The sequence below is a fragment of the Choloepus didactylus genome, chromosome 20 (assembly GCF_015220235.1).
Source record: "Choloepus didactylus isolate mChoDid1 chromosome 20, mChoDid1.pri, whole genome shotgun sequence".
NCBI lineage: Eukaryota > Metazoa > Chordata > Mammalia > Pilosa > Megalonychidae > Choloepus > Choloepus didactylus.
The window spans coordinates 19,653,079-19,676,694 of NC_051326.1; the positions used below are offsets into that span (position 1 = coordinate 19,653,079).

The 23,616-nt window shown below is 34.9% G+C and overlaps 1 protein-coding gene across 1 annotated transcript in view; it reads left to right on the forward strand.

Annotated features, from left to right (window-relative positions):
* Positions 1-11,816: 11,816 nt before the first annotated feature.
* Positions 11,817-23,616, forward strand: part of LOC119516704 (disintegrin and metalloproteinase domain-containing protein 5-like) — a 120,155-nt gene continuing 108,355 nt past the window's right edge. Inside the window, exons 1-3 of the mRNA XM_037813128.1 lie at positions 11,817-11,871; positions 12,634-12,713; positions 21,660-21,715. Of these exons, the coding sequence (XP_037669056.1) occupies positions 11,817-11,871; positions 12,634-12,713; positions 21,660-21,715 (191 nt within the window). The remainder of the gene's footprint in view (positions 11,872-12,633; positions 12,714-21,659; positions 21,716-23,616) is intronic.

Below are 23,616 nucleotides of genomic sequence, written 5' to 3' on the forward strand. Positions count from 1 at the left end.
ATTCTAACCAGAGCAATTTGCTAAGACAAAGAAATAAAAGGTAACTAAATTGGAAATGAAGAAGTAAAACTGTCATTATTTGCAGATGATATGATCTTATATTTGGAAATATAGTTCAAAGATACTTGAGCTAATAAACAAATTCAGCAGAGTGGCGGGATACAAGATTAATGCACATAAGTCAGTAATGTTCCTATACGCTAATAATAACCTAACTGAAGAGGCAACTAAAAAAAAAAATCAATTACCTAGGAACAAACTTAACCAAGGGTGTAAAAGTCCTCTACACAGAAAATTATGAATTGTTGCTAAAAGAAACCAAAGGGGATCTAAAGAGGTGAAAGATATTCTGTGTTCATGGATAGGAAGGCTAAATGTCATTAAGATGTCAAGTCTACCCAAACTGATCTACAGATTCAATGCAATTCCAATCAAAATTCCAACAACCTATTTTGCATTTTTGGAAAAGCTAGTTATCAAATTTATTTGGAAGGAAAAAGGGCCTCAAATTGCCAAAAAAAGTTTAAAAAAGAATAACAAAGTGGGAGGACTTACACTTCCAGACTTTGAAGCCTACTATAAAGCCATGGTGGTCAAAACACAAATATATGGCACAAATATAGACATATTGATCAAAGGAATCAAATTGAGAGTTCAGAAATAGACCCCTAGATCTATGGTCAACTGATTTTTGATAAGGCTCCCAAATCCACTGAACTGGGACCAAACAGTGTCTTCAACAAATGGGGCTGAGAGAATTGGATATCCATATCCAGAAGAGTGAAACAAGTTAGGGTTATCACTGCCTAGACATTCCTGAAGATTGGGAAGGTGATTAAACTAGAGGAAGGGGTAGCAACAGACAAGGTAGAATTTATGAATACTGAATCTCTATATAATTTTCGTTTTCTTGGTTGCTAGGGTATTAGAATAGCTAGAAGGAAAGAACTAAAATGGTGGAACTGTAACATAACATTCTTTGAAATTTGCTCCATAGCTACTTGTTAAATTGTAATTTGAAAGTTATCACCTTTTTGTACATATGTTGTACTTCACAATAAGAAAATTACTGAAACTGTGATACTGTAATCATAGCATACTTGGAAATTTCCTATATTACTACTTGTGAAATTGTACTTTGAAAGTTATCACCTTTTTGCTTATATGTTATATTTCACAATAAGGAAATAACTGTAACTGTGGAACTGTAATCCATAACATTCTTTGAAATTTGCTCTCTAACTGCTTGTTAAATTGCACTTAGAAAACTAGCACTTCTATGTAAATATGTTATATTCCACAATAAAAAAAAGAAAAAAGAAAGAAAAAGCGAAAAACAAAATCTTAACAGTCATCAGAGAAAAGACTTAGATATAACACAGACATTGGAAATACCATAGAGGAAATTTAAAGTAAGTATGATAAATATGTTACATTATCTAGCGAGAATTCAAGACTGCATTCAGAACAGGTAGGTAATGTTAGCAGAGAGATGGAAACGATATGAAAGAGCCAAAATGTAAATCATAGATATAAAAAGCACAGTAACAGAAATGGAGGATATCTTTGAGTAAATCATCAGTATGCTCAACACAGATGAGGAAAAGGTCACTTAACATGACGATAGGGCAAGAGAAAATAAACTCAAGAGAAAAGGAGTGGTAAAAAATAGATCATCTAAAAGCTATGTGAAAATATAAAAGAGTAGGAAGTATTTATAATTGGAATCCCAGAAGGAGAAGGAAGAATGGGGCATAAAAAACTAAACAGGGACTCAAAAATTTCCAAGTATAAAACTACAGTTCACAGAAGCTCAGAGAACACCGAGCTGGGGAAAAACAAAACAAAACACCTAAGCAAACCATCTTCAAATTGTTGTAAACCAAAAGTAAATAAATAAAAAGAGAAAATCAAGATGGCAGCTGGGGGTGTTGGAGGATAAGGAGAGAATTATTTGCAGAAGGAGAAGAGTAAGAATGACAGAAAACATCAGGAAGTGTGCAAACAAGACAATTGAGTAACATCTTTAAAGTGTTCAAAACAATCTGTCAACCCAGATTTCTATCCCCAGTAAAGACATCTTCCAATAATAAAATTTTGTTTGATCATCAGTGTTTGGATTCTCTATTAAATAGAAACTGTAGAGGTATACAATGACAATTAATTAATTAACAAAATTTAATATTGGTCCAAGTTCTTAAATCAACTAATCTCTAAATCACAATAAGCCAAAGAACATATTAAACATATTAAAAACTTTCTTTGTTTTGATGAGAAGGTGGGTTTTATTACAGGTGCATTTTTGAGGAACTAGAGGAGATATTTTCCAAGAGCAGTTCAGAGTGAGAAGGGTGATTAGGGCTTTTATAGCCCAAACAGACAAAGAAATGGCCAGGATTTAGAGGAAATCAGAGGAAAAAGAAAGAAAGAAAATAGAAGCGGATAAGCTGTTTGGTCAGCGTATCCTGTTAACTTAAGGTCCTTCCTTCATTCAGGCTGTGATCTTGTTTTTCAAGAAGAAGAAGGTGCTGATTTTCAGACCATATTGTGTGTTTTTTGGCATCATTTTATCCTGCTTTGGACTGTAATCTTATGCCTGTAGGCAACACTGGAAGGTTTCTAGGAACAGAGACTATACTTTTGTAAACTTTTGAGATTAGATAAACAGCAAGCTATCTCAACAAGGGCTTTTAGGCTTAAAAATTACTCAAGGCTGCTTGGTGAAGTGATCATAATAAACACTTGTCTAGATACTGAAGACTATACTGAACACTATATATTATTATAGCTCAAGGATTATATGGAGTATTTTTTCATCACTAGCTAGTTAAAAGATAAATGATATTTAAAACTTTTGCTCAGATAGTGCTGGTGGAATAATGTGTCCCTATGATGTATAGCAATATATGGATTAATATTTTTAATAAAATTTAACCAATTATAAGTTAATTTAGTTAAACATGTACATTTATGATTTTATAGTCTTCAATACTTAAAGGAAGTCATGTTATCTTATGACCAGTAACACCATCAGATAAAACTAGGACTTTCAAATTAATTAGGGTTTTCATAAGAAAATAAACCAAGTTTTGTATAATCTAGAATAGCATGCTAATATTATTTTTTTCATTATAATAAAACCAGGGAGATGACACATAGTATCATTTAAAACCTTATTAAACCATTTTAATTTGTTCAAGGAGGCATTTTGATTGGAAACATTACCTAGTCATCTTCCTGTATAATTTTATATGGAATATTAAAAATTTTAATTGTTTAAAATTCTTGAAAGTACATCAGAATTGCTTTACTTCCTATATTGTGAGGTATTAACCAAGGGCACTAATCTAATTTATACCTAAATTTTCCCTTCAATGTCTGTTTAATTAAAATGCTAAAACATTTAAAACTTAAAAGGTAAAATTTCTTTCTTTAGGAATCCTTGGGGCTCTCGTACCTTAAATTTAGATAACCACTTAATGGTATCTATGAACAAGAAAGAATAGGACCTCCTTGCATTTTATGAGATTTTAAAAGCTAATTTACTAAATCCAAACAGTGTTAAACTTGATATATCAATTGGTTCAGAAAACATTTCAAATAGGAAAAAATCAAACTCTAGGGCAGGCAAGAAGAACACTAAGTGGAGGGTTAGGGATGGGGAAGAGAGTTACCAGTGTATCTTCAGAATGCTGTTTGGTCAAAGACAGGAGTTATGATTTAGACAGAGGATATAACTAAGATTTCAGTTACTGTGATAAAAAAAATCTGGCAGGATATTTATTTCTATTCATCATACTTAAAATAATGACATTTCTCTTCATCAGCTTTAAAATGGCTATATTTGCTTAAGGTCTGGGGTGTTACTAAATCTTGGATAATTTAGCTTTTTAAAGACTTATTTTTTCCATAATTAATTGCCTAATTTGGAATGGCATAAGTTTATTCTTATCCTTTATTTGGTCTTATTTAAAGAGGTTTTAAAAGGGTAATATAATAACTTGAAATTTTTCAAATGTTAAGAAACTTCATCATATCAATTGAAAGAGCTGCCAGGAAATTAGTTTCCTTTTTGTTCTAAGTTTCCCATTAATAATAATACCTTACTAAAATAAAATTTCCCTGAGAAAGCCTTGGTATATTAAGATCACCTGTGGTATAGGAATTTTATATATCTTGAAAAGTGTTGGAACCATGATGGATAAACATAATGCATATTGAGAGGAGTAAGACTGCTCTTTTCCTTACAGGAATCCATGTTGTTGCAATCAGAAAACAAATACACACACAGGATTCTACCTATTATTGGAAAGAAAGACCCCCAAGACTTTAGAACTCTTTGTCCTCAAGTATATTAAAATATGGAAATCCTAGGGCTAGAAAAGCAGATTTCTGCTTATGTCCCCCTCAGTAGTGTACAGAACTGTATCAAATACCATCTAGCAATGATTACTACTATATGGTCAAAACACAAATCAAAACATTGGTGTTGGTCTCAGGGAAAGTAATAAGCCATGCACACTATGGAAGAATCAATTTTAACTAAGAACCAAGCTGACTACATTCAGAGGGTTGAGACTCTTGGTCACTGTGCACAAGACTCCTCATAGGAGCCAAGTGAATATGAGCAGAGACTTAAAGGGGTCTGGATCCTAATATATTTCTGGCTGCCTGTTTGTTTGTTCAGAGGACAAGAGTTGGGTGGGCAATAGAATAGGAGAATTTCCAGGCATGTATTCCACAGATTAATGCAGAGATATTTAACTAGCTGTGCACATGCAAATTTATAGAGGAAGGCAATCAGAAGAACATTATCAATGAACAGAGACAACAAAAACAACAAAAGATAAACAAAAGATATAGGAGACTGCGTCTGTATCTACAAGTGACTGGACTCTACCTCCCCTCCCTACCTCATTCTATTAACATAAATTAATTTGAGAGAAACAGTGGACTTCTGAAATGGCTAAGGGTGAAGCTCAGAAAGTCCTCTTCAAAACAAGCAGGGTAAAAATGGACAAACTTGTCACAAGTACCCAGTTCAGTAGTCTGGAATGTGATATAAGCATGCAATAGATTGAGAAGGCATTTATTCAAGAAAAACCACTGAACCTTGGCAAGGAAGTAAAAGTCATTAGAATTTTACCCTGGTGATATTCCAATCCTTCTTATCTCCAGCTCTGAGGCATGGTATTTCTCCTAGAGTGGGACATGCCATGAGAACGAGTACCCTTACTGCAAGAAAAGCCTGATTTGATTTACAGAAGAATGAAAAAGAAATATCAAACATGTACCATGCTTTTAAGAAGGACTTCTAGATTGATTTCTGTGATCAATTTTATTCAAATTTAATATTTCTGGAAATCCCTATAAACTGAAAGTGCAACCAAAAGGACTGCTGCCACCAATCTAAATTGAAAGAACAAAGTTCAAAAGGCCTTAACCAGAAGACACTCCAAAAAAGACTAGAACCTCAATCAAAGGAAGAGAGATTTAAAGCCAATTGCCCATGGTACCATCGAACAGCTGTGCATCCATCAACACAATTTTTTTTTCAATTTTTAGAACATTTTCATTACTCCAGAAAAGAAATAAAGACACAAAAAGGAAACTCAGTTCTCTGTGCTTTTCTGTCCAGCAGGTGGTGCCTGCCAGCCTGTAACTCCAGACTGGTGTAAGGAGGTGTGGCCCATGGCTGTTTTCCCCTAGGCTCTGGGATCTGGGTCTGAATGGAAGCCAGGTAGTAGAGCTGGGCCCCACCCCTTTCTTCTTAGGGAAGATAACCCCCTAGGGAGAGGTCATTAGCATTTGAATAGACTGCCTGTGCTATCTCCACCCTTATCTGGGACAGAGTGCTGGGAACTGAAAATGGCTGAGGCTTTCTTCACTGAGCCGAAACAGGGACAGAAAGCCCCCTTCAGTGCCAGTCCATGGCCACCCTCTGGCTCTCCAAGATCAGTCATCACTCAAAGCCTCTGTCTGCTTGTTGGGGATTTGTAGCTCATTGCTGAAATGAATTGGAAGACATTCTGAAGGGCACTAATAATCTTCCCAACTGAGCAGAAGTTAAAGAATTTCTCACCCTCAATGGTTTATATGGGGGCCACATTGATTGGTGGGGAGTGAGACGCTCAAGGATATTCTAGGCCATATTATTTTGTACCTGAACAAGATCTTTCGAGTTTCTCTTTATGGCCTTAAGACTGTAACTTTGTAAGCAAATAAACCCCCTTTATAAAAGCCAATCCATTTCTGGTATTTTGCACTTTCCCTTGAGAGGCCCAGGATGCAACACAATTTGGTGTGCAATCTGAATCTGTGCTTCCCAAATTGCAATTCTAAGAACCCAAAAGAACACTTTTGCCATTTTGCAAAAACCATTGGCATCCGGAACCTCTGTTAGCTGGGAAGGCACATAGCGGGCATCTGCTTGCCCTCGGGTTGTATTTCAAGATGATGTTCTCCAAAATGTCACTCACAGCTGCTCTTGGGTCATTTGTCCTGTCTTAGCTTCTCTGGGGCAAACTGTCAGCAAAAGTCTGCTTTCAGTGACCATCTCCAAGATGTCTCTCTCAGCTGCAGCTCTGAGCTCTTTCTCTTTGTCAGCTCATTTGTATGGCTCCAGTGATTTAATTCAGACACACCCTAAATGGGTGGGTTAACACCTCCATGGAAATTATCCAATCAAAGTCATCACCCACAGTTGGGTGGGTCATATCTCCATGGAAACATCCAATCAAAAGGTCACCCCCTAATCAAAAAGATTAATCAACCTGCTCCCACAAGATTGCATCAAAGGACATGGCTTTTTCTGGGGGACATAACATACACAAACTGGCACAGACACTAAAACCAAAAAAGAAAAACACAAACAAAAAGAAAACTATAACCAATCCTATACAAAATATAGCAAATAGAATGCAACAATACACGAAAAGATTTTTTTAAAAACTTTTATTTGTTTAACTTTTTTGTTGTTGTTTTTTTTTTAATGCAGTTTTATTGAGATATAATCACATACCATACAAACCATCTGAGGTATATAATCACTGGCTCACAGTATCAACACATAGTTGTGCATACACCCACATGATCAATTTTAGAACATTTTAATTACTTCAGAAAAGAAGTAAAAAGAAAAAAAGAAAACCAAAATCCTCACATACCTCTTATCCCACCCTATCCCCCCCCCCCATTATTTATCCATAATATTGGTATGGTACATTTGTTACTCTTGATGAAAGAATATTAAAATATTGATAGCTTTTATCTACAGTCCATAGTTTGAAATAGGTACTATTTTCTCCCTATTTCTATCTATTATCATCTCCACGTAATAGTGCATTACATCTGCGCTAGGTCATTTGTATGGTTAGTCCCAGACATTGCCCACCACAAGATTCACTGTGTTATACATTCCCAAGTTTTAACCTCCAACTTTCCTTCTGATGACATACATGACTCTATACTAACCCCTTTCTACCACATTCACACAACATTCAGTACTGTTAATCATTCTCCAGCAGACATTTTAACGAATACAAATACTCTCTGATGGAGTAGTTCAGAGAGTTCCTAGCATTCTGCTTTCAATGGGTCCAGGGGCTTTGGGTAGGCATTCAGGGTTGATAACTCCACTTTAAGAGGAGAAAGATCCCCATCTGTCCCCTGAGTTTGGAGAAGTTGATGGAATCACCTGGGTTCTCTGTGGTCTGGAAAGCTGCTCAATCATGTGGAAGACTTGGACGTGATCTGGAAGCTCCTTATGAATTGTAAGAAGGTAACCTGATGTAAATGGAATGTGGGCTTAAACAGAAGTGGATTTCACCAAGGATAGAGCTGCCTGCCATATCAAAGACATGGGAGGAACCTTGTGAGATGGAAAAATGAACCAACTTTAAAGGAAATGTCTGAATAGCAACATGAAATATAATTTATGAAAATTTACACAGCCAAAATTTTTGAATTCAAGGTAATCTGAAAGGAATAGAAGAGAGAATTGGGAGAATATTTGAGGATATGTTGATAATAGTTTAATAGAAAAGTCAGAGATGTTAGAAATCCTGGGTGTCTGTGATGTAAGGTAGTTTCTGCTGTGCCATGGATGGGAATTAGAAGACTTTTATTAGGAGATAATGGAACATCATTTCAGGTTCTTTAGTGTCAAAAGAAATGTAATATTTTGGAAAGAATATCAAGGTGTCACGACATTTTAGCAGAGAGAGATGATGTATGCAAGAGAACTTATGGCACACTTAATCAAACCAAGGTATGTGAGGGTGGGGATAAGATGAGGAGCTGAAGACCAAGGGGTCATTGACTGTAGGGGAGACCAAGACCCAAGGGGTAGAAGCTGGCCCCAGATCTCAGGAAAAGGGCCCCACCCACAGTGAGGTCTAAGCTGGAGCAGGGGCACGATCAGGGGTGCCCACTCACAAGGCAGGTAGTGAACTCTTCCTGTTCTGGAGCCCGGAGCACTCAAGTTCTCATTTCTCATTTCTTCATCATTGCCTCTTCCTTGTATTCTGTGGCAGGAGTATGGAATCCATTAATGTGGACCACTTGGGGGGTATATTTGTTTATTTATGTTACTTATTTTGAAATAATTTTAAAATTAAGAACCATTGCAAAAATAATACAAAAACAACACAAAGAACTCCAATATACCCCATGTCCACATACCCCAATTTACCAACTTTTAATATTTAGACACATTTGTAATGTAATTCTCTCTACCCGTCATCTATCTATACATCTAATTACCTACCTATTTTCTAAAATTTGATAGTAAGTTGCATACATCATCATCCTTGAACAGGTAATACCTCCATGCATATTTCTTGCAAAAAAGGATACTCACTTTTATTACCACATTAAATAGAGTTATTCAGTTCAAGAAATTTAAAATTGATATAAAGCATACATTCTATATTCCAATTTTTCACTTGCCCCAATAATGTCCTTCTGGAACTTTTCTCCTCCATTATTACATCCAGTCCAGGGATGCTGCTTTGCACTTAATTACCATTATCTCTTTTGTCTTTTATTTTTAAAGAATGTGGGAACATATATACAACTTAAAATTTCCAAAGTTGATCACACCCAAGCATAAAATTCAGTGGGATCAATCACATTCACAATGTTGTGCTATGCTCACCACCATCCATTACCAAAATGTTTCCATCAGTCCAAACAGAAACCCTGCACACATTATGCATGGCTCTCCTTTCCCTGCCACTTATGCTCATGGCAACCCGTACTCTATGTTTCTATGAATTTGCATATTCTAATTATTTCATATAAGTGGAATCAGACCATACTTTTCTGTTTATGTCTGGCTTATTTAATTCAACATGATTTCTGCAAGGTTAATCTATGTAGTGGCATGTATCAGAACTTTATTACTTTTTATTTCTTAATTATATCCCTTTGGAGATACATATATATATCCCATTTTGTTTCTCTAGTTATCTATTGATGGAACTGGGGTTGCTTCCACTGCTAGGTATTATGAATATTGCTGATACGAACAGTCATATACATGTATCTAAGATCCTGCTTTCAATTATTTTATATACACTCCTACACATGTGATTGCTGGGTCAAATGGTAGTTATATGTTTAGCTTATTGAGGAATTGTGAAGCTGTTTCCACAGCAGTTGTACCGTTTTACATCCCCACCAACAATGTAACAAGATTCCCATTGCCTAAAATCCTCACCAGCCTATATTAATTCCCATTTTAAAAATACCTATTCTGGTGGGTGGGAATTAGTATCTCACTGTAGATTTCATTTGCATTTCCCTAATGCCTAATGATCTTGAGCATCTCTGCATGTGCTTATTGGCCATTTATGTACCCTCTTTTCAGAAATCTGTTCAAGCCCTTTGCACATGTTTCAACTGGTTTATTTGACCTTTTCATTGATGAGTTGTAGGAATTCTTTTGTTTTTTTTTTTTTTTTTTTTGGATATTAAAGCCATGTAAACTGCAAGCAGCGTCGCGAGCCTGTGAATCTGCAGCCGCTAGCTTGCTTGCCCTCCTCCTCCTCCTACCCCCACTCCCTCCCCTTCCCGCCCCCTCCCCCTCCCCCCTCCTCCTGGGCGGCCCCGTATATTTTTACCAAATTTTCTCTCCTTAATCTATCGATAATTGTTAAGAAATGTGTTAAAATTAACTCTAATGATACTTTTGCCAATTTCTGTCTATATTCCCATCATTTTTTTGTTGACGTATTTTTAGGCTATTTGGTTATATGAATTCATGTTTAGAAACGTTCCCCTAACAAAGTGAGATATTTATTATTCTTTTGGCATCTTCCTTCTCCATCCATCCCACCAGGTTAATATTGTCTAAAAATATATTTCCAGGTTATCAGAGATACATGTTTCATTTAGTCATATTATTCATGCATAAACAAATTTTTCCATTACGTCTGATTACCGTTACTTCTGATGTCACTTAACAATGTCTCCTATTTCTCTTACTGTTTGGTTACTTCTAGAAATGCCTTGTCCAATAGTCATTTTTGTGGTAAATCTTTGAACTTGTTGCCTTCACATTTGAGTAATATTTCAAAGTTATCATCAGTCAACACTTAAATAATATTAACCCACTGATTTCATGCATCCATTATGGCTATTAAGGTCGATCTGATTCTTGTTCCTTGGTGGCTGATCTGTTCTTTACTCTGAAAGGTTTTAGAATTTTTTTCTTTGTGGTTATTTTAAATTTCAGGTGTGGGTCCCCCCTCCCCCACCATGTTCAGTTTGTAATCTGAGTCGTTCTGATCTAAGATCCCTCTTTTTTTTTAATTTAGAGAAGCTTTCTCCGTTGTCACTTTAAATGTTTCCTTCCATCTACATTGACGGTTCCACTTCTATTCTCCTTATCTCTTTAGTTTGTATTATCTATTTTTTATTCTTCTTTGTTCCTTTCTAGCAGTGTTTCTCAATCTGATAATTCAAAATACTAATTCATTAAATGTATCCATCTGACTATTTATTCCATCTATTGTGACATTATTACTTGACCACCAGTTTCTTTTTCTTCTTTTTCTTTATTGTAGCATATAATATATATATACATAGAAGTGATAACTCTTCAAGTGAAATTTAACAAGTAGTTAGAGAACAAATTTCAAAGAATATTGTAGGTTACAACAATGGGAATATTAACTTAGGATATTAGAGAAGGTTTTTTGGAAGAATCTGTATTTGAACAGGGATTGGATGGGGTATCCTGTATTCAATGGCTGTCCAATAACATGTACTAGAAAAGTCAGTGTTTGGAAAATTTTTGCAAACATGCATTTTGTCTGGTTCTAGCTCAACCATTTGGATGGTGTGAAAATGTAATGTAAGGAAACTTGTTTGCTAACAGTAACTTGAACTAGTTGATCTATGTTTCTTCTCCATCACTAGAACTAGAAATCACTTCAAAAGGCAATGGCCTAAGTAAAAGATATAAACACTGTGCTAATCTGAGAACTGAAAATTACACTGTCTTTCCTTCTTTGACAGTAAACCAATGTGGCAACGCCGAGGGTCTTCTTTTGTGCACTCAGTGCCCGCGAGCTGCGTTATTACCTCTCTCACCTCACTTCCTGTAAGGGCACCAGAGAGCCCCCCTCCCTCTTTTCCCTTCTCCAAGGTGCTCCTTCCTGTCTGCCTGCGCCCGCCCACCTGCTCCACCCCCGACCCAGGCACCACCACCTCGCTCGCTCAGCTGTTCTGCGCGAGCTGCGCCTGTTCTCGCCCAGCGCCTCAACTGCCATGTCACCATTTCACCGGCCAGGCTCAAAGACAGCGGAGCCATGTTCCTTCTTCTGATGCTTCTCACCCAACTTGGCTGGTTGCACGCAGGTCACAGTAAGTCCGGATACTTGTCCCCCTTTGCTCCCAGCCCCTGAATCCAGACTTCTGTGAGGTACTTTGGCTTTGGGGGCTACACACCTTCCCGAGGCTATGCCACCCCCACCCCACACCCCCACCCCCCACTTTCCCCTTGTTTCTGGCTTCAGGCTCTGAGGCCAAGAAGGCAGAGAGGCAGTCTCTGGGCAGACAATCTTTTGAGTTCTTTGGTATGACTTCTTTATCTGTAAAATAGACAAAATGAAAAAATGGTTTTTCCACATACAAAATTATTAGATTCTAGGAATAATTGCATTATGAAAGAGAAGATATTTTATCAGTGGTTTCTTGATTTGAGACTGCTATGCTTCACTGAAAATTGGAGAGCATCCTTGTATCCAATATTCTGCATTTCTTCCTTGCAAATGATCTGGTTTTCGTGATACACCTGTGTTTTCTCATTTCCACATCTCTTACCACATTGTACTTTGCTGCTTAATGCTACTTAAGTTGAACTGTCAGATTGCATAACCAGGTTGTATTTAAGTATGTACCCGTGTGTGGGGGTGGGGGTGGTGACATTGGTCAGTGGGACAGAAAACTCAAGATTTTGTTAAGGGTTCAGAAATTTGTAGTTAAGAATGACCAGAAAGAGAGTGGAAAGTGAGAATAGATGTATAGATTATACAAAAAAGAATAACAAATGCCAAATTAGATTTAGAAATGGATAATCTAAGACTACAGGTTTTAAAATTGTGTCTCTTATTTTTAAAATTTTAGATCCTCATAAAACAATTCTGCAGACCACAGTTCCAGAGAAGATTTCATCATTTGACACAAGCAAAGATCCAGAAAATAATGTAATTGGGCAATGATATTTTTATGCCCTAATGTATTAAGTTACCTGTAATGTCAAGATCAAGGCTGTTGAATACAAGCAAGGACTCAGTTCTTAGAGGCAGAACTGATGGCTCATAACAGGTTCATCACAAGATGCATTTTGATTTGTATGAATATGTGTGACTGTGTATGTGTGTGTGTGTGCAAGTGTGAGTGTCTGTGGAGGATGAAGGATTTTAAGATAGGATCCCCCAGGGCCAGGATTAGGGTCAGGCAAGGGAGGCATTCGCCTCCAGTGCAGAATTTAAGAGGGTGGCACAAAACTGGGACAATCCAGGACCAGGATTTGGGTGAGGTGGGTTTCTTGAACAGTTCTTTGTTTGTAGACTTGCTTATAAAATTCCTTGAAGTTATCTTGTAACATAGTTTCTGCAGTGGTCACCTCCAACTCACTTTATTCTTTTATGTATTGAACAGTTAATGAGAAAACATGCTGTACATTAGCTTTGCAAGGTGATCTACTAAACATGTACTGACATAAAGTTAACTCTGAGAATTACTCTTAACTTTTTTTCCTGATTATGCTGCATCTGTTGATCAATGACTTTTTAAGATGTCCACTGACAAAAAAAAAAAAATGTTGATTTTTATTCCCTTCTCCAACACTACACATGATGATTCCACTTCTTCCCATGGTGGAAAAGTATTTAGTAACATCCAGGTAAAAGAATCAAATTCTTCAAGGCATGAAATCTATTTCAAAAGACAGTCAGGGAAAATGCTGTAATCATTATACACTTCAAGTTTGAATTTCTTTTCCCGTTCATAAGTAATGTTTTCTCTTTCCAAGAACAGCCTTGATAATCAACGGATATATATATATATATATTTTTCCCCCAGAATGGTTATACCATTATATCTTGTGCTGCCCTAAGGTCTAATCCATAAACAGAGATAACTTACCTTATGCCATTCCCTTCTTTCAAGTGCAGTCTCATTTTAAAATGGTCCCATTTTGGTTCACCTTCCAATGCTTTCAGGTCATTTTTTAATGTGTGTTTTGATCAGAATGTATATATATGTTACGTGAAGTAGGGTCAGTTCTGGTAGGAGCTACTTGACCAGATCAGAAGTATAGGTAGATTTTCTTGATTTAAGACTTTATTTTTCCCAAGATTAGTCATATTTCTTTATATGAGATGCAAATATTTTCTTCCAGTTTGTTATTTGTTTTTGTTTTTTTAACATATTTAATTTTTGTTTTTACTTTTTACTGAGATATACTTCCAGTAAAGTGCACAACCTTTATTGTATAGATTGATGAAATATTACACATTGTAAACAATTGTTTAACCACTGTACCTTTAAATAGATATAATTTCTAGCATATTAGAAGGTGCCCTCCTGTAGCCTCCTAGTCAACATCCCCAAATGTTACCACTATTCTTATTTCTATCAGTGTAGATTAATTATGCTTATTCTTGAAAGATATATAAATGGAATCATACAGTAGGTGATCTTTTTTGTGTCGCTTCTTTCATTCAACTTTAAGTCTTTCGGATTCATCCATGCTGTTACAAGCTCAGTTTATTCTGTTACATTGCTGTATAGTATTCCATTGTATGAATCTATCACAATTCATATATCCTTTCTACTGTTGGGCTCATGGGTTATTTACAGTTTAAAGCTATTAAAAAGCTGCTATCATCTTTTTTGTATATGTATTTTGGTATACGTATCTACTTATTACTCCTGGGTATGTGGCCAGAAATGAAATTTCAATGTCACAGGATTTTCTTTCTTTCTGCCTATCTATCTATCTATCTATCTATCTATCTATCTCTACTATATATCTCTATCTGCCTACTTACAGAAATTTTTTATGTGTGTGTATGTATTTCAGTTTTAATAGGTATTGCCAATGTTCCAAAGTTTTTACCAATTTGTATTCCCACCAGCAATGTGAAAGTGTTTAAGGTGTCCACATTATTGCCAGGAATTATATTATCATTTTTATTTACTTTAAATATTCTGTTGGATGTGTAGTGATATCTCATTTTAGTTTTAATTTATATTTTTGACAAGTAATGATTTTGAACACATATTCATATGAATATTGACTCCTATGATTTCCTCATTTGTGAAGTGACTTCAAGTATTTATCATTGTTTTTTTTATATATTTATTTGCAGGAATATTTTATATACTTGGTATGTGAATTATTTGTCAGACATGTATTTCAAACATCATCTCCCAATCCTGTTTCTTACTCCTTTAATGGTTTTGTTTGATTATAGAATTTTTAATTAATTTCAATTTACTAATTTGTATTTTTTGCTTACTGCTATTTGCATTTTACTTAAGAAATTTTTGTCTACCTCAGGGCTAAAGATATATGTATTTACAAGAAATATATCCTATCTTTTCCTCTAGAAGCTTTATTTTCACTTAATTGGTCTGTGGTCTATCTGGAATTTTTTTTTTTCCATATCATGTGATGGATAAGTCAAGGTACATTGCTTTTTCTTATGGATAGCCAATTCACTGAGCACCAAGTATGGAAAAGCCATTATTGTATTGTGACGGTGATGTGGTTGAACATAAGATTAATATATTTGTGAATATTTTAATGAATTCTCTATTCTTTGCCACTAGTCTATTTTTTAATCCTTCAACTCATAATTTGCTACTTAATTATTGTAGTTTTATAGGAAGTCTTGATATTGGTCAATGTAGATACTCCAACTTTCTCTGTTTCCTTCAGGATTGTTTTGGCTATTCTAGGCTCAATCAGGTTGTCCATGTCAACAAATGACCTGCTTGGATTTAATTGAGATTGCTTTGAATCTATAAATTAATTAAGGGAAAATTGATATATTGACAGTATCAAGTCTTCTGATTCATAAACATATGACATAATTTTCCATGTATTTAGGTTTTCTTTAATTTCTCTCATCAAGGTTTTGTAGTTTTATTGTGGAGGTCTTGCACATCTTTTGTTAAATTTATTTGCAGATTTTGGACATTTTAGTGCTATTTTAAATGGTGTTGTTCCTTAAGTTTATTTTTGAATTGTTTGTTGCTAATTTGTAACTACAGCATTGATTTTCAAAATTTGATGTTTTGTTAAATATTCCCTTTGCACTTGAAAAGAATGTTTATTTTTCAGCCATGGGGGGTAATACTGCATATATGTCAGTTATATAAATTTGTTTGATAGTGTTGTCCAAATCTTTATAATCTCATTGAGATTTTACATGGGTCCTCTCTGTAATCGAAAGAATTGTAAAATCTCCAAATACATTTTTGAAATTGTGTGTCATAGATCTTTGATTTTTATATTTGACAATATATTAATATAGTATTTTAACATTTTAATTTTTAATTGATGATTCTGTCATTAGGAAATATTCCCCTTTATTTCTTGTAATCCACCTAGAATTACATTATACATGGCCTGTTATTAATATACTACACTAGCCTTCTTTTGAGTATTGTGTACAAGATATAACTTTTTCATTTTTTATTTTCAATATCCTTATTTTTAAATTAACTTTATTTATCAAAAAAATAAATAAAAACATTTCCAGACAAAATAAACTAAAGGAATAGGAAAAACTAATATCCTGAAATAACTTCATTGTTTCCAATATGCTCCTACCATACCACAAGAAAATTAACAAAACATAGTCAGTCATTCCTGAGCATTCCCATATCATTCAGATTACCTTCAGTATCTTATCTGTTCTTATTAGATTATCGTTTCCCCTTCACTAACTGCTATCTATCTCTAGGTTTCCTACATTCTACAATAAGAGTTCACATTGGTGGTAACATACAATGTTTCTCCTTTTGTATCTGACTTATTTCACTCAACATTATGTCCTCAAGGTTCATCCATGCTGTCACCTGTTTCATGATGTCATTCCTTCTCACTGATGCACAGTATTCCATTGTATGTATGTACCACATTTTGTTTGTCCACTCATCTAATGTAGGACATTTAGGTTGTTTCCATCTCTTGGCAATTGTGGACGATGCAACTATGAACATCAGTGTGCAAATATCTGTTCGTGTCACTGCTTTCATGTCCTCTGGGTAAATACCGAGAAGTAATATTGCTGGATGATAGGGTAACTCAATACCAGTTTTTGGAAGAAACAGCAAACTGTCTTCCAGAGTGGCTGAACCATTTTGCAGTCCCACCAGCAATAAATAAGAGTTCTGATTTCTCCACATCCTTTCCAGCATTTATAGTTTCCTGTTCCTGCAGCCATTCTTATTGGTTTGAGATGATACCTCAACGTGGTCTTGATTTGAATCTCCCTAATAGTGAAGATGAATATTTTTTTCATGTGCTTTTTAGTCATTTGTATTTTCTCTTAGGAGAAATGTTTTTTCATATTTTTTGCCTGTTTTATAATTGGGCTAGTTGTACTATTGTTGTTGAGTTGTAAGATTTCTTTATATATACAGGATATCAGTCTCTTATCAGATAGATGGTTTCCAAATATTTTCTCCCCTTGAGTTGGCTGTCTCTTTACCTTTTTGACAAAGTACTTTGAGGTACAGAAGCTTTTAATTCTGAGGAGTTCTCATTTATCTGTTTTTCTTCTGTTGCTTATGCTTTAGGTATAATATAAGGTCTAAGAAGTGACTTCCTAATACTAGGTCTTGAAGATGTTTTATAACATTATCGTCTAGGAGCTTTATGGTGCAGTCTCTTATATTGAGATCTTTGATCCATGCTGAATTAATTTTTGTATAGGGTGTGAGGTAGGGGTCCTCTTTCATTCTTTTAGATCTAGATACCCAATTCTCCCAGCCCCATTTGTTGAAGAGACTGTTATGTCCCAGTTCAGTGGATTTTGGGGCCTTATCAAAAACCAGTTGACCATAGATCTGTCTATTTCTGAATTCTCAATTCAATTCCATTGATCAATATGTCTGTCTTTGTACCATCATGCTATTTTGACTACTGTGGCTTTATAGTAGGCTTCAAAGTCAGGCAGTGTAAGTCCTCCCACTTCATTTTTCTTTTTTAGAATATTTTTAGCAATTTGAGGCATCTTTCCCTTCCAAATAAATTTGATAACTAACTTTTTCAAGTCTGCAAAGTAGATTGTTGGAATTTTGATGGAAATTGCATTAAATCTGTAGATCAGTTTGGGTAGAATTGACATCTTAACTATGTTTAGCCTTCCTATCCATGAACATGGAATATTTCTCCATTTCTTTAGGTCACCTTCTATTTCCTTCAGTAGAGTTATGTAATTTTCTATGTAGAGGTCTTTTATATCCTTGGTTAAGTTTGTTCTTAGGTACTTAATTTTTTTAGTTTCTATTGATAATGGAATCTTTTTCTTGAGTGTCTCTTCAGTTATGTCATTTCTACTGTATAGAAACATTACTGACTTATTGCATTAATCTTATATCCTGCCACTTTGCTGATAACAGCATACATCCTCATTTTTTTACCAACTAAAATTAGTACTCTCACCATTTCCTGAAACTTTGCTTGAAACTTTACTCCATTTATGTTCTTCCTATCATTTGTGCTGCTGTTGTCAGATATGTTACATCTATATATTTTTAATGAGAGGAGCAATTATCAGTTTTAAAAATTGATATTTATTTAAATTTAATGGCATACTTTCTCCCATGTTCTTCACTATCTTTTACATTTTCATGATTCCTTCTGGGAACAATTTTCATTCCATTTGCAAAACTACCTTTACTGTTTCTTTTAGGCTAGTTTTGCTGGCAATGAATTCTCTCAACTTTTCTAGTCAGGAAATGCCTATATTTTGCTTGTATATTTGATGGATTTTGTGGGGTGGTTATGAGACTCTTAATTGGCTACCATTTTCTTTCAGCACTTTACAGAGATGTCATTCCATTGTCTTCCAATGTCTATTGTTTCTGTGGGAAAATCACCCATGACTTTTTTTAAAAACTTTTTTGAAGGTATATTCTGTTTTTCTTCCTGTGTTTAAGATGTTTTCTTTGTGTTTTGTTTTCAGCCATTTGAGTATGATGTACCTAGGTTTTATTTTCTTCATATTCATCCTTACTGGTATTAATGTCTTTCATGAGTTTTGGAAAATTCTTAACCATTAAGTATTCATTTTTTTCTAGTCTCCCTGTTGTTTTTCTTGGACTATAAATTACATAAATGTTTGACAGTTTAAATGGGTCACATTTCACTTATTTTCTTTTTTGTATCTTCTCTACTTTTCTCTTTGTGCTTCAGTCTAGATATTTTCTATTGACTTGTATTCCTGTTCATGAATCCTTTCTTCTTCCATGTATAATCTCTTAAACTCTTTTACTGAATTCTTAATAATAATTACAATTTTCTGTTCTAGTATTTCCATTTGTTTCTTTACTAGAGAGTTTAGATTTCCACTGAAATTCTCCATCTTTTTCTTATTTTAATCATGGCTATACATATTACTTATGGGTTTGTTATTTATTCTCTACTTTTGAAATTGTTTTTGATCTCTTGATTTGTTCTTTGCATATCTTGTGTTGTTTTTTATTGAAAGTTGGATATTGTGTATGAAAAATTGTATAGGTTCTGGATGATGTGTTTTGGGGTTCATTTTTTTTCCTCCTGTTGGTTTCATACATGTATTGTTACTTTTATTCTAGGTATTTTTTTCTTCTTTGTTGCTTTGTAAGGTATGTGGAGTTTAAATTTTATTGGTGTTGTCATATTCTCCTTTAATTTTCATCATATTTGTTTAATAACAAGGGCTCCCTTAAAGGGTACATTTTCAAGGTCCCCACAATCCATTTATACTTCTTTCTAGAGCACCATTCAAGTGATTCTTTCCAGAACATTTATTTTATCCCAAGTAACTTGCTGTTACCTCATAAACAATTAAGGGGCTGACCACTTTTAATTGGCTATTCTCTTGCTAATTTAATTTTTTAAATTTAATGTTTACTTTCACCAGTGTATTCATTTACAAAGTTTAAAGAATCTAAATAGTTTTTCATGGCTTATTAAAAATTAGAAGAACTTTGATCCTCCTCCCTCCATATTTCTCACTCTTCACATGTAACCACCTTCATTTCTTTAACTATTTCTTTTGATATTTATCTCCTTATCTCTTATATCTGCCATTTTGTACCTTCTTGATTCTTTCAGACACAGGGTGCCTGGACAGTCCCACTCTTTCTTTCTCCCACCCTTACCTCGTATGCACACACACTTCCCCAAACTCCCAATTTTGGTTAGGTGGTTCTACTCAGGATTAATGTTATGACTATGCAAATGCAATTCACAGCTAAGTCTTATGGTATACTACAATTACTTTCCCTTTCTGAACAGTTTTCCCCCTTTAATAATTGCTTTGTTTTATTATTTTCCTAGTTTTCTATATACTTATCACCAATTCAGCCCCAAATTCTTTCCTATCTAAATCTGCTCTCAGTATCCTCAAAGACTTTATACATTTTACCAATTTCATCTTCTTACAGCTATTTCTTCTGACCTATTCCTATTGGAAGTGAATGATCTCTACACCTGGTACAAGAGCTGCCATTTTGGGATCACTATTAACCCTGAGCCTGATGATTCCTTGGGTCTCTAGCTATGTTGGAGTCTCTGTTTCTTGGATCATATGGCTTCATCTTTTTTAGTTCTTTCTTTATTTTGTTTTTAGTATCTCCTCCAATAACTTCCCAAGAAAGTGGAAAGAGTAGTGAAATTTTCTGGGATTTCGCAAGTCTGAAATTGACATTAGTCTACCCTTGCTCAGTGGTTGAGCTGCATACTGAATACTAGGCTGGAAATCATGTTTCCTTCAGAATTTTACAGGCATTGCCCACTGTCCTCTAGTTTCAGTGTGGTGTTAAGTCTAAAGCTGTTCTGATCCTTGATCCTTTTTGGGGACCTATTATTTCTTTCATTCTGGAAGCTCTATGTTTAAAATTTAACAATGTTATGCCCTATTGTGGATTTATTTTCATTCACTCAATGGGCTCTTTCTACCTGGGTATGAAAATCTTTTAATTGTGGAGAATTTTCTTGAACCATTTCTTTGGTGATTATGTCTCCTCTCTTTTTTCTTTTTGGAACTGATATTATTTGAGCATTGGAAATCCTGGACAGTTGCTCTAAAGTTCTTTTTCTCTCCTGTTCCCTATCTCTGTCTCTTTGTTTTACTTTCAACATACCAATTTTATTTTTTAACCCTTCTATTGAGGTTTTTTTCCTTAATTCAGTTTTACTGAGATGTATTCACATACCATACAATCATCCACAGTGTACAATCAGTTCACAGTACCATGATATAGTTGTGCATTCATCACCACGATCATTGCTAAAGTAATTTTTAAAAGTTTTAACCAAATACATAATTCTGTGGGTAAAACTTGCCTGATATATTTTCTGTTATCTTATGGGGGTTCTCTAGACATGTGTCTGCTCTCAATATATTCTCTCTTACATTCTATTCTGAGGAAGTTTGATCATTTACATGGATTAGTAAAGTACAATGATATTTATTGTGTTATGTCACTAGAAATGTAGTATATTTCTTGTAGTTCTGTCTTCTTGGGGTGTTTCTTTCAATGAGCAGGATAATTTTTTTTTCAGGTGGGCTGGGGATAAGCAAATAACAGGTCCTATCAAATGAGGTGGGCATTGTTGGTATTTGCACTGGGCATGGTGAGCTAGGGGAGTGGATCTAAGCCAAAAGCTATCAGTCATCAGGCAAGTTTTCCCCACAGGAATGTGAGTAATGGTGAATCTCAGGCAGACGGGTCCTCTACCACTTACTTCTCAATCTAGAATCCTGAAGCTTCAAATATCTACATGGAAAGAGAAGCACACATAATAGTTCTCTATTGCTGTTAATTTTGTCAGTATTTTAAAGCATGATTTAGAGTAAACACTTTTTAGGATATAATATTGATAAGTGTTTTTTAATTTTTTTTGGATTTTCATGTTGCAGATTGCTTATATCATTACAATAGAAGGAAAGCCATATTTTGTCCATCTCACAAGACAGTACGTAATTACTTATTCCTTTCAAATTTTGATTCTTTGCTTTCTTGATTTTTAAAAATATTTATGAATACAATCATCAATATTCAAGTGTATTGATACCTATTATAGACCAGGCATTGGGCAAAGTCCCAGGTATAAAGAAAGAGAATAAAACATGGTCTACCATTAAAAATTTATAATATAGGGAGATACACTCAGACACACAAGGAGAGAAACAATTTTATTATAATATGGTTGCATGATGAAGGTGCAAATAAGATTCTTTGGAAGTCAGAGGAGACTTTTGGAAGGAGGTAAGAGATGAACTGGATTTTGAAGGAAGATATCTAGTTATGTAAAGAAGAGGAGATATAGGGCAGAGGGAAATTCTATTTAGAGAGAAAATAATATGCAACATATGAAAGTGTGAGACAGAGTGACTTTTCTCATGTGTACAACATTAATGTGAATTACTAAAGGACTTATTTCCTAGGGGATAAAGATGAAAGGTTCTGGAGAGGTTGGCAGGAGCCAGATTGTATATATATATTGCTAGTAAGGATATCGGGAGCCAAGAAGTGGCTTTAAGCACTGTGATAGCATGGTCACATTGAGTTTTGTAGGTTATCTTTGAGGGGGCAAAGTTGAGTTAGGGTGACCAATTATATGTCTATATAATAGTTTATTTAGGTCACCAATGATAGTGACCTGAAAAATGGCATTTGTCATAGCACTGGAAAGAGAGATTCAATAAGCCTTAATGATAGATTTGGTAGAGTGGCTGGGAAAAAGTGAGGAATGTAGGATGATATAGTTGTTGCTTAAGTATTGCAAAGGTGATGATGTGATTAAGTGAGGTCAGGGATATAAACAAAGGAAATATTTGTGGAGGGAAGGGGTGAGTTTGGTTTGCAGTGCCTATAAGATATCCAAGGGTGTTTCCCAACAAGTAGATGGATACAGAAATTGAAATCTCTGAGGACAGGCTGACAAAAGGGATATAGTTTCAGGAGTAATCAGTAGCTTGGCTAAAATTTTAAAAAATCAGAACATATGATTTAGCACATAGAATGCTTGTAATAAGTAGACTAATGGGTAGACATTGAACCCTGGGAAAGACCAGTATATTTGAGGTTGATAGAACAAAAAGAGCAGCCAACATGGAAGATCAGGTTGGAAGGGTTAGAGAGGTAGGAAGAGAAACAGAAGAATGAAGTGTGATATAAATTAAGTGATTAGTCTGAGTAGTCACAGTTCAAATAAAAATGAGATATTCAGTACAATAATTTTTGAAATGTATTTTGGATTTGACATTCTGGTGGTTGTGGATCCTTTCCAGATTGGTTTCAGAGTGAATGAGAATTTAGAAAGTGGAAACAGTACTCTTTCAATAAAATGCTTTGAGAATTGAGAAAATATAGGGTAGGACACAGGGTAAATGGAGAGCTATTTAGGATGGTAATGGCTTGATAATAAGTTTTTAAATAGCTTGAAGAGAAAAAGCCAATAGAGGGGAAGAGTTTGAAATTACGGTAGAGAAAAAGTGTGTATCTTCAGTATTTGGCACAGGATGGGATCAATAGCGCGGCTATAAAGGTTTGCTTTGAACAAAAGAGAAGTCATCTTCTGGAAATAAATATAAGGAGTGGGGATGGGGACTGGTGATCTGAGAGTGAGGTGAAATGGGGCTTATGTGGGATAAGTGGCATCAAGTTTTTGAATAGTTACTGAGGGGAATGAGAGAAAATGCTGACCCATGTTTTGAGAGTAACTTGGCAGTTGGCTGATGTTAGTTCAAATGAGTTTGTAGCTATGACGAGAAAATCTTTTTCTAAATTCTGTCTTAACCCTACATTTTAATTTTGAGATTCAGGTATAAAATTTGAAATCAATGAGTAGTAAGGACAATGATTTGAAAGTTC